General features: G+C 46.1%; 1 protein-coding gene across 1 annotated transcript in view; it reads right to left on the reverse strand.

Annotated features, from left to right (window-relative positions):
• Window positions 1-20,644, reverse strand: part of LOC113510224 (intermembrane lipid transfer protein Vps13D) — a 53,493-nt gene that overhangs the window by 22,160 nt on the left and 10,689 nt on the right. Inside the window, exons 16-44 of the mRNA XM_052897190.1 lie at window positions 20,333-20,502; window positions 19,464-19,614; window positions 18,896-19,074; window positions 18,033-18,217; window positions 17,088-17,336; window positions 16,436-16,641; window positions 15,736-15,877; window positions 14,931-15,149; window positions 13,650-13,848; window positions 11,571-11,702; window positions 10,721-10,883; window positions 10,364-10,531; window positions 9,736-9,933; window positions 9,381-9,558; window positions 9,117-9,259; window positions 8,797-9,027; window positions 8,287-8,544; window positions 8,020-8,161; window positions 6,286-6,601; window positions 5,475-5,637; window positions 5,074-5,275; window positions 4,209-4,370; window positions 3,793-3,962; window positions 3,542-3,703; window positions 3,304-3,447; window positions 2,244-2,374; window positions 1,639-1,813; window positions 337-507; window positions 80-182 (exon numbers count right to left, since the gene is read on the reverse strand). Of these exons, the coding sequence (XP_052753150.1) occupies window positions 80-182; window positions 337-507; window positions 1,639-1,813; window positions 2,244-2,374; window positions 3,304-3,447; window positions 3,542-3,703; window positions 3,793-3,962; window positions 4,209-4,370; window positions 5,074-5,275; window positions 5,475-5,637; window positions 6,286-6,601; window positions 8,020-8,161; window positions 8,287-8,544; window positions 8,797-9,027; window positions 9,117-9,259; window positions 9,381-9,558; window positions 9,736-9,933; window positions 10,364-10,531; window positions 10,721-10,883; window positions 11,571-11,702; window positions 13,650-13,848; window positions 14,931-15,149; window positions 15,736-15,877; window positions 16,436-16,641; window positions 17,088-17,336; window positions 18,033-18,217; window positions 18,896-19,074; window positions 19,464-19,614; window positions 20,333-20,502 (5,212 nt within the window). The remainder of the gene's footprint in view (window positions 1-79; window positions 183-336; window positions 508-1,638; window positions 1,814-2,243; window positions 2,375-3,303; window positions 3,448-3,541; window positions 3,704-3,792; window positions 3,963-4,208; window positions 4,371-5,073; window positions 5,276-5,474; window positions 5,638-6,285; window positions 6,602-8,019; window positions 8,162-8,286; window positions 8,545-8,796; window positions 9,028-9,116; window positions 9,260-9,380; window positions 9,559-9,735; window positions 9,934-10,363; window positions 10,532-10,720; window positions 10,884-11,570; window positions 11,703-13,649; window positions 13,849-14,930; window positions 15,150-15,735; window positions 15,878-16,435; window positions 16,642-17,087; window positions 17,337-18,032; window positions 18,218-18,895; window positions 19,075-19,463; window positions 19,615-20,332; window positions 20,503-20,644) is intronic.

A 20,644-nucleotide genomic window follows, 5' to 3' on the forward strand; every position in this document is an offset into this window, starting at 1 on the left:
TTTCCTGTACGTACCTTTCCCTGAGAGTCAAAAATTTTAGAATTATTCTCAGTTAATCTGATCTACATGTGAACTATACCTGAGAGCGCGGCCCGCGCTTGCTCGGGCAGCGACTGCAGCATGGCCGCGAACATTCTCATGTCGTGGTACGACAGCCGCAGGTTCAGCGTGCCCAGCGCCACCTGTCGGGACATCATTATAATTATCAACTAACGAATGTATTACTGATACTTTTAACTCGTAGTGTGATGTGGATTGAAGCAACGAAGTATTATTATGTAGTTTTTCGAACAGTGATTGTCGCCGAGTTGGGTTGTTAATGAGCGCGGTACGCACGTGCAGCACGCGGTCGGCGTGCAGCGCGACGTGCAGCGCGGCCGGGTCGACGATGGCCAGCGCCGTGTCCTCCTCGAGCCCCAGCACGCACGAGAACACCTCCAGCTCGTTGAGCTCGCACACCAGCGGCTTGCGCTCGTCGCTCGCCCGGTACGTCACCACCGTCGTGCTCTGCGAACACAACCCAAGCACTTGTACACTACACTACAGTACACTACACTACACTACTGCATTGCTAAATCATTCGCTAATTTATTCACCCTTTTTTGTATTATTCATTTGGTTACGCCGCTTCGATTGTACTTGGGTTCATCTATTTTATTACGCTCTGTGGGCAAGTAACGCACCACCAACACCGCAGAGCAGAGTGCTATTATCCCGCTTGCCGGGCGAACCCGTCGCGCGTGCGCGTTATAGTTTAGATAGATAGATAGATACTCTTTATTGTTTCCTCCAAAAGATTACAATAGCAAACTCATTATAGATACAAACAAATTACAAGAAATAATCACAGTGAGAAAACAAATGAGTGACCTTATCACTAAAAGCGATCTCTTCCAGGCAACCTTTGGATGGAGAGAAGTAATTATAAACAGTTTAAAATTAAATTAATTAAATGATCGATTCTATAATTTAATTGGTCTAGTTTTAGATTATATAGACAGACTGTCTCCACACAAATGCACCGAAAAAAAATATTAAAATCATATTATACAGTTTTGTGTTGGACAAATCAAATAAAAAACTATTCCATGCTATATCTTGCCTATCGAAGCCACCCAAAACTAGCATAGAAGACGAGGAGCTGTACAGCGGTGGTTAGGTCATCCAGTCAGGCACACCAGCGCTGTACTCGTGAGTTGCAGCTATCGAAGGTATACGCATAACTTCCGCCTTTTGCCTTGTCCAGTGGCGTTTCCGTTCTTTAGTTATTTTCCCATCATATAGATGGAAAGAGTAGTAACATTGTATTGCTTGGCCACCTTTGTCCCATTCGTGTTTCAACCGTGAAGTAGTTGTGTTTGCATGGCTGGGTTTCGGTTTGAAGGGTCGGATATGGCAGTGAATTTACAGGGTACAGAGGAATAACACCTGAGTCCACAGGAATGGCAACGCATGGGGGATATCATGGGCGAAACAGTACACTCTGTTATGTCCATGGTACTGCTCATGTCTATAGGCGACGGTTACCACTTACCATCAGGTGGGCGGTCAGCTTGTTTGCCATTCTAAGTTGTATAAAAAAAAAACTTCGACTATTTTCACAATTTCCTACAATTTCGAATTATCTATGTATCGTACCCTGAGTATGACGGCGTTGGTGTCCCAGACGGAGGCGTCCTCGACGAGCACGAGCTGCGAGTCTGTGATGTTCAGCTTCAGCTCGAACTGGCCCTCCTCCCCCGCGCCCCGCAACGCACTGTCGCCACCGGCGCCGCCCCCCGCCGCGCCCGTTTGACGGAGCGACACCTCATCGCTGTTACACCACAATTGTTACGCTTAATCGTCAAAATTATTTCGACTTTATTTGTGTAAACGACTAGTTCAACATGTTTATGTCACGGAACAGTCACTGCCGTGTGTCCCGGAATAGAATGGGCGACTCCTTCCTTTCCCGTGGGTGTCATAAGAAACAATTAAGGGAGGGCGAGGGATGGTCAGCAGCGTACTTCTTAAAACATCTCTAAAACAGCCTTACTGAGGTTGTCGACCCGCTTGCCAAGCATGGCAACTACTGGCAAAGTCCCCTTATGGGGAAGGTTTTTACCCAACAATGGACAGTAAACGGCTGAAATAAAAATGTCACAGAAGTAAGCGACACTCGAATGATGTCCCTAGTGCTGCCAGCGTGCATGGGTCTATCTACTAACAAGAAACTAATTTGTTTATAAAAGCGAAGGTCGTACAAGTGCTGCTGGTCGGGGTCGGCGGGCGGCGGCGGCGGCTGCATGATGAACTGGTTGGCGGCCTCCCACCAGTCCAGGATCGCCATTAGACGCATGTTGTTCACCAGGATGGTGTATGCGGACGAATCGACGTAAAACAGTCCGTTATGCTTAAAAATGATGACGTAAAACAGTTTTATTATATTATTCGTTATGATATTGATAAAAAATGTATGCTGGTTGTAATTGTCCCCCCTTCATTTGGTTTTTCGAGTCACACGGGGCCAAACAAATTTGCAAAAATGGTGATTTGATTCTCGCGTTTAATGTACACGATATTTACGTAGAATTTTCCATCAACTGTGAAGTGGAAGGACGTCCTGAACGTGGGTCATCTTGAACGCTTTCTGCCCTCTCTGAATCTTTTTAGCCACTTGTGGACGGTTGGTTCCTTCACAACATCATCCCCATATATATATATATATATATATATATATATATATATATATATATATATATATATATATATATATATATATGACGGCGGTCAGACCAGAACTGAAGCATATATATTTGGCCTCCCCACTCCTCTTTCTCGCATTCCAGAACACTTTTCTAGCACACAAATAACATTACAAAGCTGATTTGATTTGTTTAATGTAGCCGATATTTACTGTTTCACCCGGAGGGCAGGCTGATTGTTTGTCATATATATATATATATATATATATATATATATATATATATATATATATATATATATATATATATATATATATATATAAAACAATATATATAAACTTCTAGCACACATACACTGGTTACATATTTAAAAAAAAAAAACAAAAAGAAAGTACACACAAGAGGTTACACAATTTCTCGTGAGTGCGCCACAGTAACACAAAATGGTCACAACTCCGTTTATTGCTTTACTCTCAAAAGAGCAAAACACTGATTCTGTTGTGGCCAAAAGCCAAAAGTCAGTCTCAAGAATGCTTGAACAAAACAATAATAAATATAATAACATGAATTTAACTAATTGTATGTGTCCACTGTAAATGGCATTATGAACATATAGTATTCGTGCAAGCGTAAAGTACCTGGCATGCACCTCGGCCTGCACGCTGTGCCGCTGCTCGGCCATCGGCTGCACAATGTGGCTGAACACGTTACCGCGCCGGTTAGCCGGCGCTTCCGCGTACCGCATGTCGCTCACCAGGATCTCCTGCCGACCACCACGTTACGAGGTTTGTTATTACCAACCCTCTAGCATAGCCAACTTCCAAGTGAACTCGGGTGGGAGACAAGGCAGCAGGTACCTGCGAGACGAGATCTATGTCCTGTCCGAGGTCGGAGTAGGTCTCGACGAGCAGGCGCGACTTGATGAAGTTGATGCAGGCGAGCGGCGGCCGCGCCTCGCCCGGGCACAGCTGCACGCGCACGTCCTGCAGCTCCAGCCGCAGCGACAGCGTCGTCCACACCTGCAAAACACCATCATCGCTCTACTGTATAAGTTATAATTTGTAGGGTAGTAGTTAATGATAACAGACGTGTAGACGGGCAGGCGTACCGGTTGTTGCTGCGAGCGGACGGTGCGCGAGGCGGGCGCGCGCGGCGGCTGCAGGTCGGCCAGGTCCTCGCCCAGGTTGTGCGCCAGCACGCCGCGCACCACGCGGTACTGCGGCGGCTGCAGCGCGCACGACAGCGTCGACAGCCGGCCCTCCACCGTCGTGTCCGCCACTGCCCACAACCACGCACCTCCACGTAATCTCATAGCATTTACTGATTCAACACACTATCTTATACATTGACATAGTAGTAATTACAATTCTCATGTTGCGTAAGCACTAAAATTCTAACAGGTAATATCCGGCTCGAAGGACCAGCAATTGAATAAGGATTTTTAAAACATGTAAATTCAAATTATTGTTATAATGAATTCGAGCGTAAATAAAAGGACGTAATATAATGAAGGTCTCGACTTACCGTTGTGCGTGCGCGAGAGGTTGTGCTCAATCTGCAGATGGAGGCTGGCGGGGCGGTGCAGCAGCGGCGCGCCCAACGGCCGCAGCCGCGAGCAGCACCACAACGACACGCCCTCCAGGCACACCGACTGCACATCCAGCAACTCGCGACCCTCCTCGCCCGCTGCCAGTTTTACCAACATAGAAAGAAAGAAAGAAATAATTTAATCAAAAGACATACACTTTTTGGTTTTCATACGCTTTTTAAAATATCCTGTGAACATAATCTAACAGGTAATGATAGGAATATGAATAATGTTTGTAAATAATACTCATACTATAATACTCATACTATAATACTTACTATGACCACGATGCCTACTTCTTGCTTTTAAGAAATTAAAGAAAACGGGCAATTTAATTAAAAAATAAATAGAATATTAGTATCATAATCATAACAGCTCCTAACTATCCATTGGGAACACAGGCCTCCTCTTATTGGGGAATTTGCCAGTAATTGACACGCTTGGCAGGCCAGTTGGTAGCCGCAGTTAAACTTTTACCGTTACTATTGCTTTAGCTACTGTCCATCTCATAACCATTAAGTTCAGTTAGTCGTCGACACGTATAAATTATAATGCGTGCGTAAATTATGATATACTTACATCTACACTGGTAGAGAGAGATATGGAATTTACTGGGTACAGAGGAATAACACCTGAGTCCTCAGGAATGGTAACGCATGGGGGGTATCATGGGCGAAACAGTATACTCTGATATGTCTATGGTACTGCTCATGTGTATAGGCGACGGTTATCACTTTCCATCAGGTGGGCCGTCAGCTTGTTTACCATTCTAAGTTGTATCAAAAAAAACAAAGATATTACCTGGGTGAGCAGTGGCGGCGAGCGTGCCCGGGTCGCCGGCGCGGCGGAAGCAGTTGTCGAGCGCGAGGCGGCCGAGCTGCGCCTTGAGCGCGGCGCGGGCGCGGGCCGACACCGGCGCCACGATCTCGGGCGCCTCGCAGCGCAGCCGCAGCCGCTGCCGCCAGCGCCGCCGCCCCGCCGAGCCGCCCACCGACACCGCCACCTGCCGCCCACCACCACGGTCACTCCATCCGCGCCACTCCTACGTATTCGTGCTTCCAAATACGTTATTTGTGGCGCCGATCTTAAAATCACCGGATAATTTTGAAACAAAACAATTACAAGAAATAGTATCCAAATTCATTAAACTCAATAAGACTACTGTATTTAGGTCTACAAAGCGTAAAGTTCGGCGAGTTGACCTTCCGCCTGGCCTGCAGTATGACGCGACGCAGCAGGCTGAAGTCCCTGGCGAAGGCGCGCAGCTCCTGCACGAACCGCTTGGTGTGCACGTACGTCACCGGGCCCATGTCTATGCTGAGGCTGCTCTCGTAGCCCGCCGCCTCCGCCTCCGCAGCACTTAGTCTGTGTAAAAATGTAGCATAACATACATATATTATATTCTATTAGTGGTATTCTCTACTTTAGATACTTGGCCTGGTCTTCTCTTCGGTAGAATCATAAAAAAACAGCTGTTAACAAATGCTTATAATTAAATTTACTCGAGTATAAAATTCTTCTTTTACTTTATTAATTTCAGGATAAATTATGTCATACAATTGCGAATCGCGCTCGTATGCTCCTACAATTATAATAATTATAGTATAATTATGTATGCATGTTTAGTACTTTTTATGGTCCTTCGAGTCGGATCTAAATTAATAAATTCCGATGTTTAAACTATAAATATCTTGTGTTTCAGTAAAAATTATGTGTGATTCATGTGTGTGTAATGTAGTATTCAGTAAAAATTTGAAGTTTAATAAAATAATTGTGTACAGTAGTAATTTATTTTTAAACTAGACCGCTAGTTTAAAAATAAACCCTGGCTACATGCAAGTGTTACTCGCTGATAATGTAGCTCAATATAAGTGAAAGAATTTTTAATACCAGTTAAGTATTTTAAATCAAATTAGAATTTAAATTATGTGTAAACACAAATACAAAAAAATTGTATTGGTATAGAGGAGTGGGCGGGCGGTGACGAGTGCATGCATAGCGTGGTGTACGCACCGGCGGTACTGGAAGGCGAGTGCGCGGCGCGCATGCGTGGCGAGGCGGTCGCGCCACAGCGCGGCGGGCGGCGCCAGGTCGGTGAGCCGCAGCGCGCCCAGGCGGCCGCGCACGGCCCGCGCCGCCCCCCCGCCGCCCGCGCCCGCCCCCGCACCCGCGCCAGTCACGCTCACCACGCGCACGCGCGACACCAGCGCGCGGCACGACTCGGCGCCGCCGCGCACCAGCACCGCCGCCAGCGACCGCACCGACACCACCATCTGCCGGCTGCCGCCCTCCGCGGCCGCCGCCGCCGCTGCCGCCGCCCCGCCGCCCTCTGCGCACACCCCACCGCACCTTCACCCTCACCAGTCGAGCACGGCTCGCCAAGCCCAGCGAAACCGGCTAGGTAAGGCTCCAAATTTTTTGTCGTAAAAATATGTTGAGTTTCACTAATAAGACACTGTCTTAGGACCCGAATTACTTTTATTCTACTCATATATGGAATATAATAAAATTAAACAAACAAACGGTAATAATAATATAAAACAGTACATTACTGCAGCAGCCAGCAACTAAGGCATTGATGGACGAACGTGCAAATGTGGGACGAGGCGTAGCCGAGGCACACATACGTGAGTCCATCAATACCTAGTTGTGACCAAGGCTTGTACAGTACTTTTTTCAAACAATGCGCGGAAATAAAAAACACAATTTTATTTTTTAAGTTCAATGACGAATAACGAACAATAATAATTTTTCACACAACATAATGTTCCTATGTTTTTTTTTTTTCAATAAACAACTTTCTATTTGCAAGCCAGTTCGAAATTTCAATAAAAGCTTTTATTAGTTACCTCCTTGGTAGCCATGTTTCGAAGTAAAAGGTCATTCCATTTTTAAATTACAGGACAGATATGAGTTTACATAGTAATTTATCTAGTCGCAAAACACGACAGATATGGATTTTCATACAACTTTTGCCGGCCGCTGCCCGCATGTACGAGTATCTGGCCAGTACGGCAATTTTGATTTTTCTCTAAGAAGATTGTCAAAATAATGCTCACATTTCCAAGCATGTTTGAAAAAAATATATTACACAGCTCCATGTGTTAATATGGAGTTCAATAGCTCTCCCGTATATTATAACCTTAGATTATATAGATAGAACATCAAGTCTCAAAAACAATTCAACTTTTTGTCAGCTAATTGTCAAATTAGCTGACTATTTTTTTTAATTACAGCGGGTCTACCATGAAATGAAATTCCGAAATTTCGGACTCAATTTCGTGTTTTTGTTTATACCAAAATCGGACCAATAAATGGAGTGTAACATTTCGTTCGTCATACATCCTATCATACAAGTCCAAAGGAACAATATTTTAACATTTTTAATATTTCCAAACGGCATGTATTATGTAATTGTAACATAAAATTTCTGTTTCGTTTGGCTCCGAAATTTCGGAAAACACTTCATGGTAGGCCCTCTGTTCTATATACTTAAGCACATAATGAATTTTGACTTACCTATATTTAATTATTTAATAAATAAGTTATTACACATTGAAAAGATGCAAAAATTATATAACAAAATATATATAAAAGTTATAAAAGGTGTATCTTTTATAACTATTTCATAACTATTTATCAAGCAAAATTGTATGAAAAAATTAACCCGCTTTTCTCGAAGCATTTGTATGGAGTAATGTAGTAGATAAATACAAGTGACGAGAGCGCGAGGTAACCGTTATTTACCGGTTTGCTGTGGCTCGGGCGCGGGCGGGTCGTCGGGCAGGTCGTCGCCCGTGATACCGAAGAAATCCAACACCGTCACCCAGCTGTCGATGCTCACCACCAAGTTCAAACAGTTGAAGTCCACTTTTGTCAACCTTGACACCTGACAAGTACATTATTATTCGTACACTAAAGTTGAACATTCTTCTTTTAGGGTGTCAATCAACACAAGTTTATTCTATGAACCCAAATAATAGGGTAAGTCGTCAATAGATAAACGTAAAATACCTTTTTGTATTTCTCCTCAAATAGTGGATGCTGCGGGTCCCTAGTGTGTACGGAAACCCACACCAAATTGTCATCGGCGTTGAGCGTCTCCTCATCGTCCGCCTCCGCTTCCGTGTCTGCGTCCGCGTCCGCGTCCGCTTCTGCGTCCGCGTCCGCTTGTGTCTCACAGTGGGCGGCGCCCGCGCTCGCCCCGCACTCGGGCGAGCACGGCGGCGTGGGGCCGCACTTGCTGTCTTGCTTGTGGCGTCGCAGTTGTGTCTATTCATATGATTGATTTTAAAAATAATTACTACCACTATCATAGATATATAGCTATAATTACACAGGAGAGGAGACTGGGAACATTTTTCCTCCCTCCTGAGAACAATAAAACAATCTGTTGCCGACACAGACGAAAGTACTACTACAACTGCAGTTTTTGCAGTGGTAGCGTATGTCGATGGCGCTGTTCACGTTTACAGATGATTACCACATTTCATTCTAAGATTTATAAAAAGGCAGACTACCAACCTCCCTGTCGAGTACGTGCAGCTGCGCGGGCAGCGAGCGCGCGCCGCGCATGCCCCGTTCGACCGGCAGCTGCGCGTGCGCGGCCGCGTGCTGCGACACGAAGTCCGGGCACGACTTGGACACGAACACCGCCTTGGGCGGCACCTGCGCCGTGTGCGACACCATCATCATGCGGTGCTTCGAGTCCGGCTCCTTCGTCAGGTCCTCCATCGTGATCGAGTGCAGCGACACCTGGCCCGTTATCATTATCGTGAGAAAAAGCGTTCACTAAACAAAGTAGAAGTGATGTGAAAGGGTAGTTGCAGGTGCGGTGTAGCGACCTGCAGCGTGGTCTCGTGCGGCTGCAGCGCGCGGTACAGCAGCGAGAACTCTGCGAAGGCGAGCTGCACGAGCCCGCGCTCGCCCGCGCCCGCCTCGCGCTCCGCACGCAGCTCCACGCGGAACGTCGACACCTCGAACTTCACTGTAACCGACACACGCGCACGGATTCAACTCGACGACACACTTGCTTACAACAAACACATATCGTGTACAAATATACACAGTTTGACGCGACGTGTATAATCTATAAGACTAGCACATACCGCTGAGAGCAGTGTAGGCGGCGACACTAGTGGCGGGACGGTTGGAGGACGATGTCGCGGCAGTGGCCTCATTAGAACACGCGGATGCGGACGCGGGAGCGGTGGCGGCGAACGTGGCCGCGCGCAGCACGGGGTGCAATTGTAACGTCGGCACCGCCGGCTCCGACAGCGACACCGGCTGCACGACATATCGTATACATTAGAACGCTATCAAAATACTCGTAACAATATAGGAACATCAATGATATCAAATGTCAACTAATTTGGAAGAATTTAATTCGTTTGTAAAAATTAGATTGAAACCTATTTTCATGACAAAGACTGACCGTAATAGTTGGAGCCCGAGTATACGTACGTGTGGGTTATCGGCGGGAGCGCCGGGGGTGGCGGACGTGGTGGCGGTGGCGGCGGTGGCGGCGGTGGCGACGGGTGCGTCATGCGCGTCGGGCGGCGCGGCGGCGGTGACCCAGTGCAGCGTGTCGAGCAGCTGCTCGTACTGCTCGCGCCGCGCCGACACCTGCAGCCCGCCCACTATCGCACCGCTCACCTCGCACTGCGCACGCGCACACGACGTTTACATTTACGATTTCAAAATTATATTATATTTTTAAATGACATCACTGTGAATCTAGCCACTTGCTCTCTGGTGTTTTTTCTTTGAAACTAAAGTGTTTCAGATATCCATCCATTTGAATAAGTTTTTATTCGTGATCCTTCGAGCCGGATGCACCAGCAGTCAATTATGATCCACCTTATACGTTAAGGGTTAAATAAAGGATTATTCATATTTATTATTTCATAAATTAGCATTATTAGTGTAATCTCTAGTATAAATCACGGTACTAGGACTACAAGAGTGTTTATGAAAAAATTTTCTATGTAGTCGTACTGTACGCATTTTACGTTTGAGGAAGGTGTACGAATTTTTACCAATGCGGGTATGATTTAACAACAAGAATGAGCGTGCGGTAGATGGTACGTACATGCGTGTGTGCATGTTCTCCGCAGTGCGCGCAGTCGGCAGACTGGCCGTAGTGCACGGCGAGGCGCAGCGCGGTGTCGTGCAGCACGGGCGATGCAGCCGCCGCGCCGTACACCTGCTGCACTGTCTGCGAGCCCCACCCGTTCGCCAGCTTCGAGCTCACGTCCACCTGTTATCCACACACACTCCTCACTATAGACTCTCACTTTTTCCCTCAGTAAACCAATTCACACTATAGATCGATTTTCGTAACTTATAATACAGTCAATACTAGTTTAATTTCTTTTTTTTTATATATATATTCAGCGCCACCAGCGCCGCGCGTGGCAGTGTGAGCATGAGTAAGAGAGTGACGTACGGAGACGAGCGAGATGTCGCGCAGGCGCACGCGCAGCGCGGCGCGGCGCGGCGGCGCGGGCGCCAGCTGCAGGCTCATGCGGCCCAGCCGCGCCACCAGCGCCTCGCCGCTCAGCGGCGACCGCGCCAGCACCACCACCGGCGACTGCACTTCCACGTGAGCACTGCACAACACGCGCGACCATCACACATCACATACCACAGTCGCCACAAACAGGCGCGCAGCCCGTTTGTAGGTACAGTGGCTACCATTAACAAAGAAAAACTAGTTGCTAAAAAATAATACAACCCTGTCCACATAGGTGTTTACATATCTGGTACGAAACAAACAAACTAGCGGCCCACCGGTAAAAAAATGATATTATAAATTTATGTGGACGATGTCGTGAGTAAAAACTAATATAATCACACATTGGCATTCGTAAGGACTATGATGTTATTCTTCCATGACCTACAACTTCACTACTATATCTCACCTTTCAAACAGAGTACAGCCTTACAAAACATAGTTGTTTTGCGACAAGCAGGTAAAATTGTTAGAAAATTGCTATCAATCTAGTTGAAATAGCTAATAAATTATCGGCGACCAAAATTGCAACTAATATTGCGTCCATGCGCCAATTGCAAAATCACCATCGACTCTTCGGCGCCAAAATTGACATATGGTCAGGAAACTTATTACAAATTTTAAAAATTTGACACATTTACAAACTGCCTTATCTATACTTTTTGTGTCTATATGCAGGACAGCTCGTTTTATTTGTAAAATATTGGTTGGCATCGACACTGTAGAAGCATTCATAATAAATCCCAAGTTACTATAACAAGTACACGTGTCAGTGGTGGCACACCTGAGTATGATATTGTCGGACATGAGGTCGGTAGAGTCGTCGAGCGAGCAGCCCATGCTGGTGGTGCGCCTGCGCGGCGACACGCCCTCCGTCGACTGCGATAGCTTCGGGTTCGCGTACAGGGACTCGCCCCTGCGGCACAGGACATACCATGTCACTCAGAAAGTATTGCGAGAAAATTTTTACGTATATGAGACTGGCCAGAAAATATGTAAAAATATGATTACTTATAAGTAAAAATAGGTACGTTCTAAATTCAAAACTTCCCTCCACATTTTTTGCGAGCTAATTAAAATTACCGTATCTCGTTGAAAAATAAATCCATTTTCGCGCGTCGAGAACATTTTCGCGCTATGATTTTTTACTATTTTAAGTGTCGCCTGAAACCGAACGAATAGTGCGATAAATGGCAACTCAAATGGCATTCATGGATGAAGGTCCTTCTAAGGCAACCGTGTATCGTTGGTATAATTAATTTAAGAGCGGTTGACTAACTTTGGGGGATGAAGAAAGAAGTGGTCGCCCTTTGACGGCTGTTACGGAAGAAAACGTGCTAGCAGTGAAAAATTTTATCCAAAACAATAGACGAGTTACATGCCAAGAGATTCAGCATATACTGCAGATTGGATCAGGAAGCCTTCATGATATTCCTTTTTAAAAGGCCGGCAGCACACCTGCAATGCCGTAGGTGTTGTGGGTGACCATGGGCGGCGGTAGTCATCTATGGGTTTGCCCCCTGTGGAGGATAGTTTCATGGGTGCGGAGGATAGTTTCACGCTGGGTGCCGCACAACCTCACCAATGTTTAGAAGCAGGCAAAGGTGGAATGGTACCATGATATGATAGACAAATTATGACAAATCATGTTTACGACATCGTTACAGGTGATGAATCCTGGATTTATCAATACGATCCAGAAACAGTTTCAAAACGAATCAACGCCTACCAAAGTAGCGACCTAGAAGCGGGGGGAAGATTTTTATTGCGAGCTTTTTCAATTTGACTGGCTACTTGGTGTCAATTCCTTTACGAAACCAAAGAAGCATTAACGCCGAATGGTATACTACCAAATGCTTGGCAGGTTTTCTCTGTTGTGAGTAACAAGCGATCAACCACAGGGCTCCGCGGGCTGTTCCACCACGATAATGCGCCCGCCCACACCGCAATCAAAACGAGGGGTTTCCTAGATAGCACACCGGTCAAACTCCTGTGTCACCCTCCTTACAGCCCTGACCTAGCACCGTGTGACTTCTTATTCCCAAAAATAAAAAATCAGCTCAAAGAAATACAATTTTAGTCGCCGGATGATGCGCTCTTAGCGTTCGAGCAGGCTGTAAACGAGGTGTCTGCGGCGGACTGGAAAGTGTTTCTAAAACTGGTTCAGACGCATGAAACTTCGTATAGAGGCTGATGGAGAGTACTTTGAAAAGGTGTAATAAAAATATATTTACCTATAGAACATTTTTTTAGTGTCGCAAAACTTTCTGAGTATCCCACGTACACAGGTCTTTTGATTAACTACTGCATTAATCGTCTGTACTAAAGTAACAGTTGGCACGGCCTGCACTGTCGCTCCATGCCAGCTTACTTACTGCGATGCTTGCAAGCCAAGCTCCCACGTGCATACGTCGACGGTTGCTATTCTGTTACTATGCCTTTTGGTAAGGTGGTGGATGGTGGAAATCTCCCCGTGAAATCAGAGGACCTACCATGAAATATTTTGCGAAATTTCGGAGCCTAACGAAACATAAATTTGATGTTTAAATTACATAATACTTACCGTTTAAAAACATAAAAAATATTATTCCCTTGGAATTTTATGGGAGGATTTATGACGAACGAAATGTTAAGCTCCATTTACTGGGCTGTAATAGGACATACATACATACATATCTGTCACGCCTGTCTCCCATTAGGGTAGGCAGAAACAATGGAACGCTAAACGCTGTAATAGTTATGAAAGAAAACACAAAATGAAGTCCGAAACTTCGGAATTTTATTTCATGGTAGACCCGCAAGTTCCAACAGGATATAATTGATCGCCGAGCGAGTGGTTCACGTACATGTCCGGCGAGCGTACCTGGCGGCGGCGGCGGCGGCGGCGGTGGTGGGGTGCACGAGGCCGATGGCCATGTCGGCGGCGGCGGCGCGGATGGAGCGCGCCAGGTCGGCGAGGTACTGCTTGAACTCGGTGAGGCAGGAGCGCAGCTCGCGCAGCAGCGGGCCCGAGTGCGTGTACCACACGCTGGCCACGCGCACCGACACGCTCGCCGCCACCACTGCCACGTCGCGCACGTTACATCATCGCTCAAGTATGCTCTAGACTAGTGATGGGCAAAGTACGGCCCGCCGAAGGTCCATCGACATGGACAGTATATGGCCCCCTATAATTACGTTTTGACGATCGAGAAATATAGATTCTCCTTAGTAGAATAATAGATGCATAACCTATAGGTGATGCTAAACTAGCCGCGTAGTTCTTTTTTTTTTATACAACTTAGAATGGCAAACAAGCTGACGGCCCACCTGATGAAAAGTGGTAACCGTCGCCTATACACATGAGCAGTACCATAGACATAACAGAGTATACTGTTTCGCCCATGATACCCCCCATGCGTTGCCATTCCTGAGGACTCAGGTGTTATTCCTCTGTACCCAGTAAATTCACGCCATATCCCACCCTTCAAACCGAAACACAGCCATGCAAACACAACTGCTTCACGGTTGAAACACGAATGGGACAGAGGTACTCAAGCAATCGACTTTTGTACAAAGTCTCCTTCTAGTAAGTTCGAAAATATTATGGAAAATCAGATACAATGCCATATGTCCCACCCCACACGTCTACCATGGTAGGGCCTTCGACTTAAAAGTCAAATTAATTATTATTTAAGGTAAAAGGTAATTTGTAACATTCATGTGTAATGTTGAAATGTTTTTATAATATTATGATTAAAAGCTTTAACACAAAATGCATTATTTCTATAATTCTGGCCCACATCTAGAATTTCTTAAACTTTGCGGCTCCCTATTAAAAAAGTTCGCCCACCACAGACAGGGTAGCCAGAAGCATTTGGCGCTTGACAAGGCGTTTGCACAACACCGACATCATGTTTAAGAAAGCTTTTTTTATTGCAGTGATTTTACTATGAAATTAAGTTATAAAAAGCGGAAATAGCAGACAGCAACTAGCTTTTTTTATACCACTAAAGTAGCAAACAAACATGATAGTAAACAGTCATTATACTCTATGGATGGCTGCGACACTAAGGTATGCCGACCCTGTTGAAACTTTAATACGTCGTTTTGGAAGAATCTCATACAGTATGTGTAGGGAAAACGTCAATAGTTAAATGGACACCTGGTGTTTCGGCGCCCTCCGGCGTGTCGAGCCTCCTGGTGACGTGGAAGAGCAGCGCCTTCTCGTCGTCGGCGGCGGCGTCGTGCTGCGGGTGCTGCGGCTGCTGCGGGTGGTGGGCACGGCCGGCGGACAGCACGCGCGTGTGCAGGCCGGCGCCGTCGCACAGCGACACCACCTGCACGCCGCCCAGCGAGCCCTCCGCCTCCACGCTGCACCCGTCTGCAGCCGCACACCACCACCACACCACAACGCTCATCACAACGCACGCACACACACACATGTGCGCGAATCATATTATGTTTGCGACAAGTATCACAACTACTTTTTTTATGCCACTCCGAATGGCAAACAAGCTGACGGCCCACCTTATGGAAAGTGATGATCATCGCTTATAGACATGAGCAGTACCATGGATCAATATACCCAACTATGGCAGCCGGGTTGGGAACTGCAGTTAAGAATTTGAGGATTTTATAAGAAGGACACTGCTGCCCATCCCTGCAATATAAGCTCGCTTAGTCTCCTCCTACGACACATATAGGAAAGAAATGAGTGGCCCATACTATGCAGAAGCACACAAGGCGTCTTAAATAATAATGTATCATAGTGCAGGTACATACATACATACGTAATGTATACTAGGTAGTGTAGGACTTAATATTAACATGACATAAACTGATTCAAGCTTCACAGCACGTTTTACTTGTAATATCATATATTTAGGACATATTAATCGATTTATTGGATAAGACCATCACAGAAGAATGTATATGGAGGTTGTGAACAGGTACGAGTGCTTGCTAACCGAGGGTGGCCTGTATCTTGGCCTCGGCGACGGTGGCGGTGGCGATCTTCCTCGCCACGAGGTTGCCGTCGTGCACCGCGGCGCGCAGCAGCAGCACCCCCAGGCGGTGGAAGTCGAACGTGATCTCCGTCCGAACCGACTTCTGCACAAGTTTAGATAAATAATAACATAATAGCCGACTAGACGAACATTGTTATATCTTTCCGGAAAAAACTGAAAATGCTACTGATTAACAAATGTTATTATAATATTGACGAATTTTTAAATGACAACCTTTAATATGTTTCTCTTTCGACATTTGCTATTGACATTGTAATTCCATTTGACTTTTTATTTAGTTTATATCTAATCTTCACAAAATATTAATATGTTTTGTAAGGCATGGATAGATAGAAGGCATGGATTTGCTTTGTAAGGCACTTGAAATTGCCACTGTCCTTGAAATAATATTTTGCACGCTAATGTTAGCAAAACATGTTAGGACTATACAAATGCTACAATGAACAACAAGTATGTCTTTGCACTTACTATGTACACATGTTTGCAAATAAATTTATCTTTATCTTTATCTTCCTATAAAAACTATCCCATCTCTCAAGTTAAAGCAAACAAAATGTAATAAAAAACATTAAATTTGAACGGTTTCAAATGAACAAACATTATGACACGTGTTCGCGTTGAGATTTGCAGTATGTATCACCTGCTGGCGGGGCGCGACTGGCAGCGACAGCAGGCTGGCGCTGGTCGGTGCGGCGGCGGCGGCGGCGGCGGCGGCGGCGGCGGCGGCGGCGGCGGCGGCGGCGGCGGCGGCGGGGGAGGCAGCCGGCCGAGGCTCGCCCGCCGCTTTCTTTGGGCCCATAACGCGTTGCGCGAACCCGATTAGCTCCACTATCGTTTCTTGATTCGCTGCAAATCATTATAGAAATCATTGCAATATATGTAACATCATGTACGATTCTTTACATATATATTTGTATTATTTTTAAAGTGATGCAATAAAGAGTTAATAAATAAACATACGATACTGATAAACCACTGGACTGCATTACACCCAAAGGCCTTTACTGTGACTCTACCAGTGATGAGTGAGTAAATATACTCACCAGGGGGGAAAGGGATTGTTAGCAATGGAGTTTGACAGCCCCATTGCTAGCAATATGCCCTATTAGGTCGACCTCCACGTGGTTCCCCCTGGAACCATCGTGAACAATTCTTGTTGAATTCCTCACGATGGGCTAACTGACCTACTTCATCTTTACCTATCATCCTTCACTTGTGCCCCGCCGGTATATATCGATAGCGCGGGTGGGGCTACCATTCCATTATCATCAATTAAAAAAAAATATACTCACCAATTATATCAAGGTTGTTGAAGAGTATGTTGGCAATCCTGAGGTCCTCCTCTTCTCCCTTCACGAAGCAGAGTTCAACAGCGATGAGCGCCTCCGAGTCGACGAGGCCGGGCGCGGCCCAGGCGGCGCCCGCGGTCCACCCTGGTCCGTCTCTGTTGCTCGAGCCCCATCCCAGCCCGGCCCCGCCGGCATGGCTCGAACTGCCGGGCCAACGAAGGCCGGGACTAGTGCGGCCCCCCTCTTCAAATTCTGCATAACAATAACGTTCTAGATACAATTTTCTATATCGATTCATTTCTCTTTAGAACAAATGCGTTCTTGATTGTTTTGTTGTAGTGGAAGTGAAATCTTATTTACTACTCTAAATGTCATACATTTTGTATGTCATTACAAAATATTTAGAGAACTAAACCACTAATTTTATTTTATAAATACTATGAGTATTTTTTTTATATACCACTGAGGTGGCAAACAAACATACGGCCCGCCTGATGGTAAGCGGTTACTGTAGCCTATGAACGCCTGCAATACCAGAGGTATTACGCGCGCGTTGCCGACCCTGAAGAAACCTCTTTAACTCCTTTTTGAAGAACCCCATGCTGTAGTTTCTTGGGAAAACTTCGGCAGGAAACTCATTTCATAACCTGTGAGTGGTATGATGGGGCAAGAAGGCCCACTAGTCGTTTATATTTCTTGTTCTATAAGAATTTATATAAATTTATACAGTCGAGTGTAATATGTATTAAGAATTGTGTATTTAAGTATGGAACTATTGATAGACTGAAATTGTTATTTGTTAGACTGTAATTCATTTGTATTAATAAAAGACTATCTATAGCGTAAAGCTAATTTTATTTACCTACACTGAAGGCAAATAAATAATAACTTGGGGAATTTTAATATATCATTGAGATAATAAAAAACAAAGTTACAATAGGTACGTACTGTGAGCGGCGCCGGCGTACGTGAGCGAGTGTAGCGCGTGGTTGAGCGCGTGCGGGTGCAGCGGCGCGGGCGGCGGCGAGGCCAGCGACGTGGGCGACGTGGGAGACGTGGGCGACGTGGGCGACGTGGGCGACCGCGGCGACGTCGGCTCCGAGCCGCGGATGCTGCCCGACATCGTGTCCATGCTGCGACCAACCATCATATCGTTGTTACTATGACTGTCCACGGACAACACGATCTCACACACGATCGGTACTTTTTTTTTGATGGGTGAAAATGGTATGGTAACCCCGCCTGCGCTAACGGAATACGCTGGCGGAGCACCAGTGAAGGGTGATAGATGAGAATGAAAACAGGCCAGTTAGCCCATCATGATGAATTTATCAGGAATTAACCATGATAGTTTCCAGGGAGAACCGCGAGGAGGTCGACCTGGTTGGGTATATTGCTAGCAATGGGATTTTCAGTCTCCATTACTAACAATCCCTTTCTCCCCCACGATCGGTGTCAATAACAGTTGGTCAATTAGATTCAAATAAAGAAACTGATATTAGTGAAGGCGTGGTTAACAATAATCAGGGTTAATTCAGTTATTTATTTAAAAATAAAAAATAAATTAAGACGGAAATCAAAGATAATAAATTAATACAAATGATGGTAGGAAACTTACAACATGACAGGCTCATCGCCCATATTTTATCTCTTATAAATAGATGTCAGATCTCGCTCAGCGAAATATGGGCAAGTAGAATACAAGATTTAACACAACGACATCTGTGAATAAATGCATGCAACTGCGCCAGCAGATTGCATGCGATGCGTATGCGTATGCGTATGCACAAGGTATATATTGGTAGCGGTACCCGACGTGGCGGTGGCTGGCGACGAGCAGCTCGAAGTCGGGCCCGTAGGTCTGCAGCGCGTCGACCAGCAGCAGCGAGTGCACGGACAGCGCCAGCGACGCGTCGCCGGGCCGCGCCGCCAGCGCCGCGCGCACGCCGCACACCTGCACCTCGGCCACGCTGCGCCCGCGCGACTGCACCTGCGCACGCGCACGCCCGCCTCACCACCTGCACCGCCGCCCACCTGCACCTCCACCTCCACCTCTATTCGTCACGATGGCCAACTCATTTGCCCTTTCATCCTCATTTATCTGTCATCCCTCCCTAGTGCCCCACCAGCGTATAACGTTAGCGCAGGCGGGGTTACCATTTTATTATAATCCATTAAAAAAAAACATTTACACACAATCCTTTTTATAACAAATATACTAGTACTAGTATATGTAGTACGTATTTTTTATCTACTTCTTTGCCTGAAAATACAAATCCCACCTTTTACCTAAAGAGAAACATTCGACGTGCATAATATATATATTATATATATATATATATATATATATGTACATCATCTGCGCAGCACTTGTAATACCTCTAGCGACATCTGGTCGATCGCGAACTGCAGCACGAACAGCTTGGTGTTGTGGTGTCCGGAGGGGTCGGAGCGCTCGGTCTCCAAGCTGGCGCTGGTGTCCTCGTCCGGGGCCGCCCGCCACTGCTCCTCCGGCTGACCCTCGCCACTCCTGCACGTGGAACATAGTTCATCTACATCACTGTACTAGTTAATATGATTCAAGAGAGACTTCAGATTTCAGACTGACGATTTCATGATTATAAAAAATTGTATTTTCATACTTAAAAATATGTGCGCACATGTCTAATATGAGAGGGAGACCAGAGAGAGACTTTATACAAAAGTCGATTGCTTTGGTACCTCTGTCCCATTCGTGTTTCTACCGTGAAGCAGTTGTGTTTGCATGGCCGTGTTTCGGTTTGAAGGGTGGGATATGGCGTGAATTTACAGGGTACAGAGGAATAACACCTGAATCCTCAGGAATGGCAACGCATGGGGGGTATCATGGGTAAAACAGTATGTGTGTGTACTGTTATGTCCATGGTACTGCTCATGTCTATAGGCGACGGTTACCACTTTCCATCAGGTGAGCCGTCAGCTTGTTTGCCATTCTAAGTTGTATAAAAAAATGAGTATAAAATTTCAGTAATAGCACAGTATAAGTAATAGTACTAAATTAACAAGGAATAAAATAAATATTTATATTTTGCTTAAATTTCACATTTTTTTACAATTACAAGAGGTACAATAACCAAAAATAAGTAAAAAAAGATAAAGTAAAGCACCAAAATGATGTCACTCAATTATGTGGCATGTGCGTTAAAATGTGACGCTGATGTTCAAAAGCACAGTACGGACACACGGACGCCCCGGCTCCGCTGCCTCACCGGTGCTGGTGGTGGTGGTGGTGGTGGGAGGGCGGCACGAGGCCGGCGGCGACGGCGCGCACGGCGGCCAGCTTGTGGTCGGCCAGGTGCGCCACGAGCGCCGGCAGCGAGCCGCGCAGCGTGGCCGCCGGGTACTGCGGGTCGCTCGTCGCCACCACGCGCCGCTCCGCCTGGCGTTGCATTTATTTATTTATTAAACACGGACCTGTCACTAGGAACATTCCTTGCCGTCAACCAGCTTCCGAGTTACTCGAAAACCCTACATTGAACTATCCTAACTAACAACCACTCTTGGAATCAACTTCCAGCAGC

Source organism: Galleria mellonella, unplaced genomic scaffold, assembly GCF_026898425.1.
Source record: "Galleria mellonella isolate WM207_F2 unplaced genomic scaffold, CSIRO_AGI_GalMel_v1 utg103, whole genome shotgun sequence".
Taxonomy (NCBI): Eukaryota; Metazoa; Arthropoda; class Insecta; order Lepidoptera; family Pyralidae; genus Galleria; species Galleria mellonella.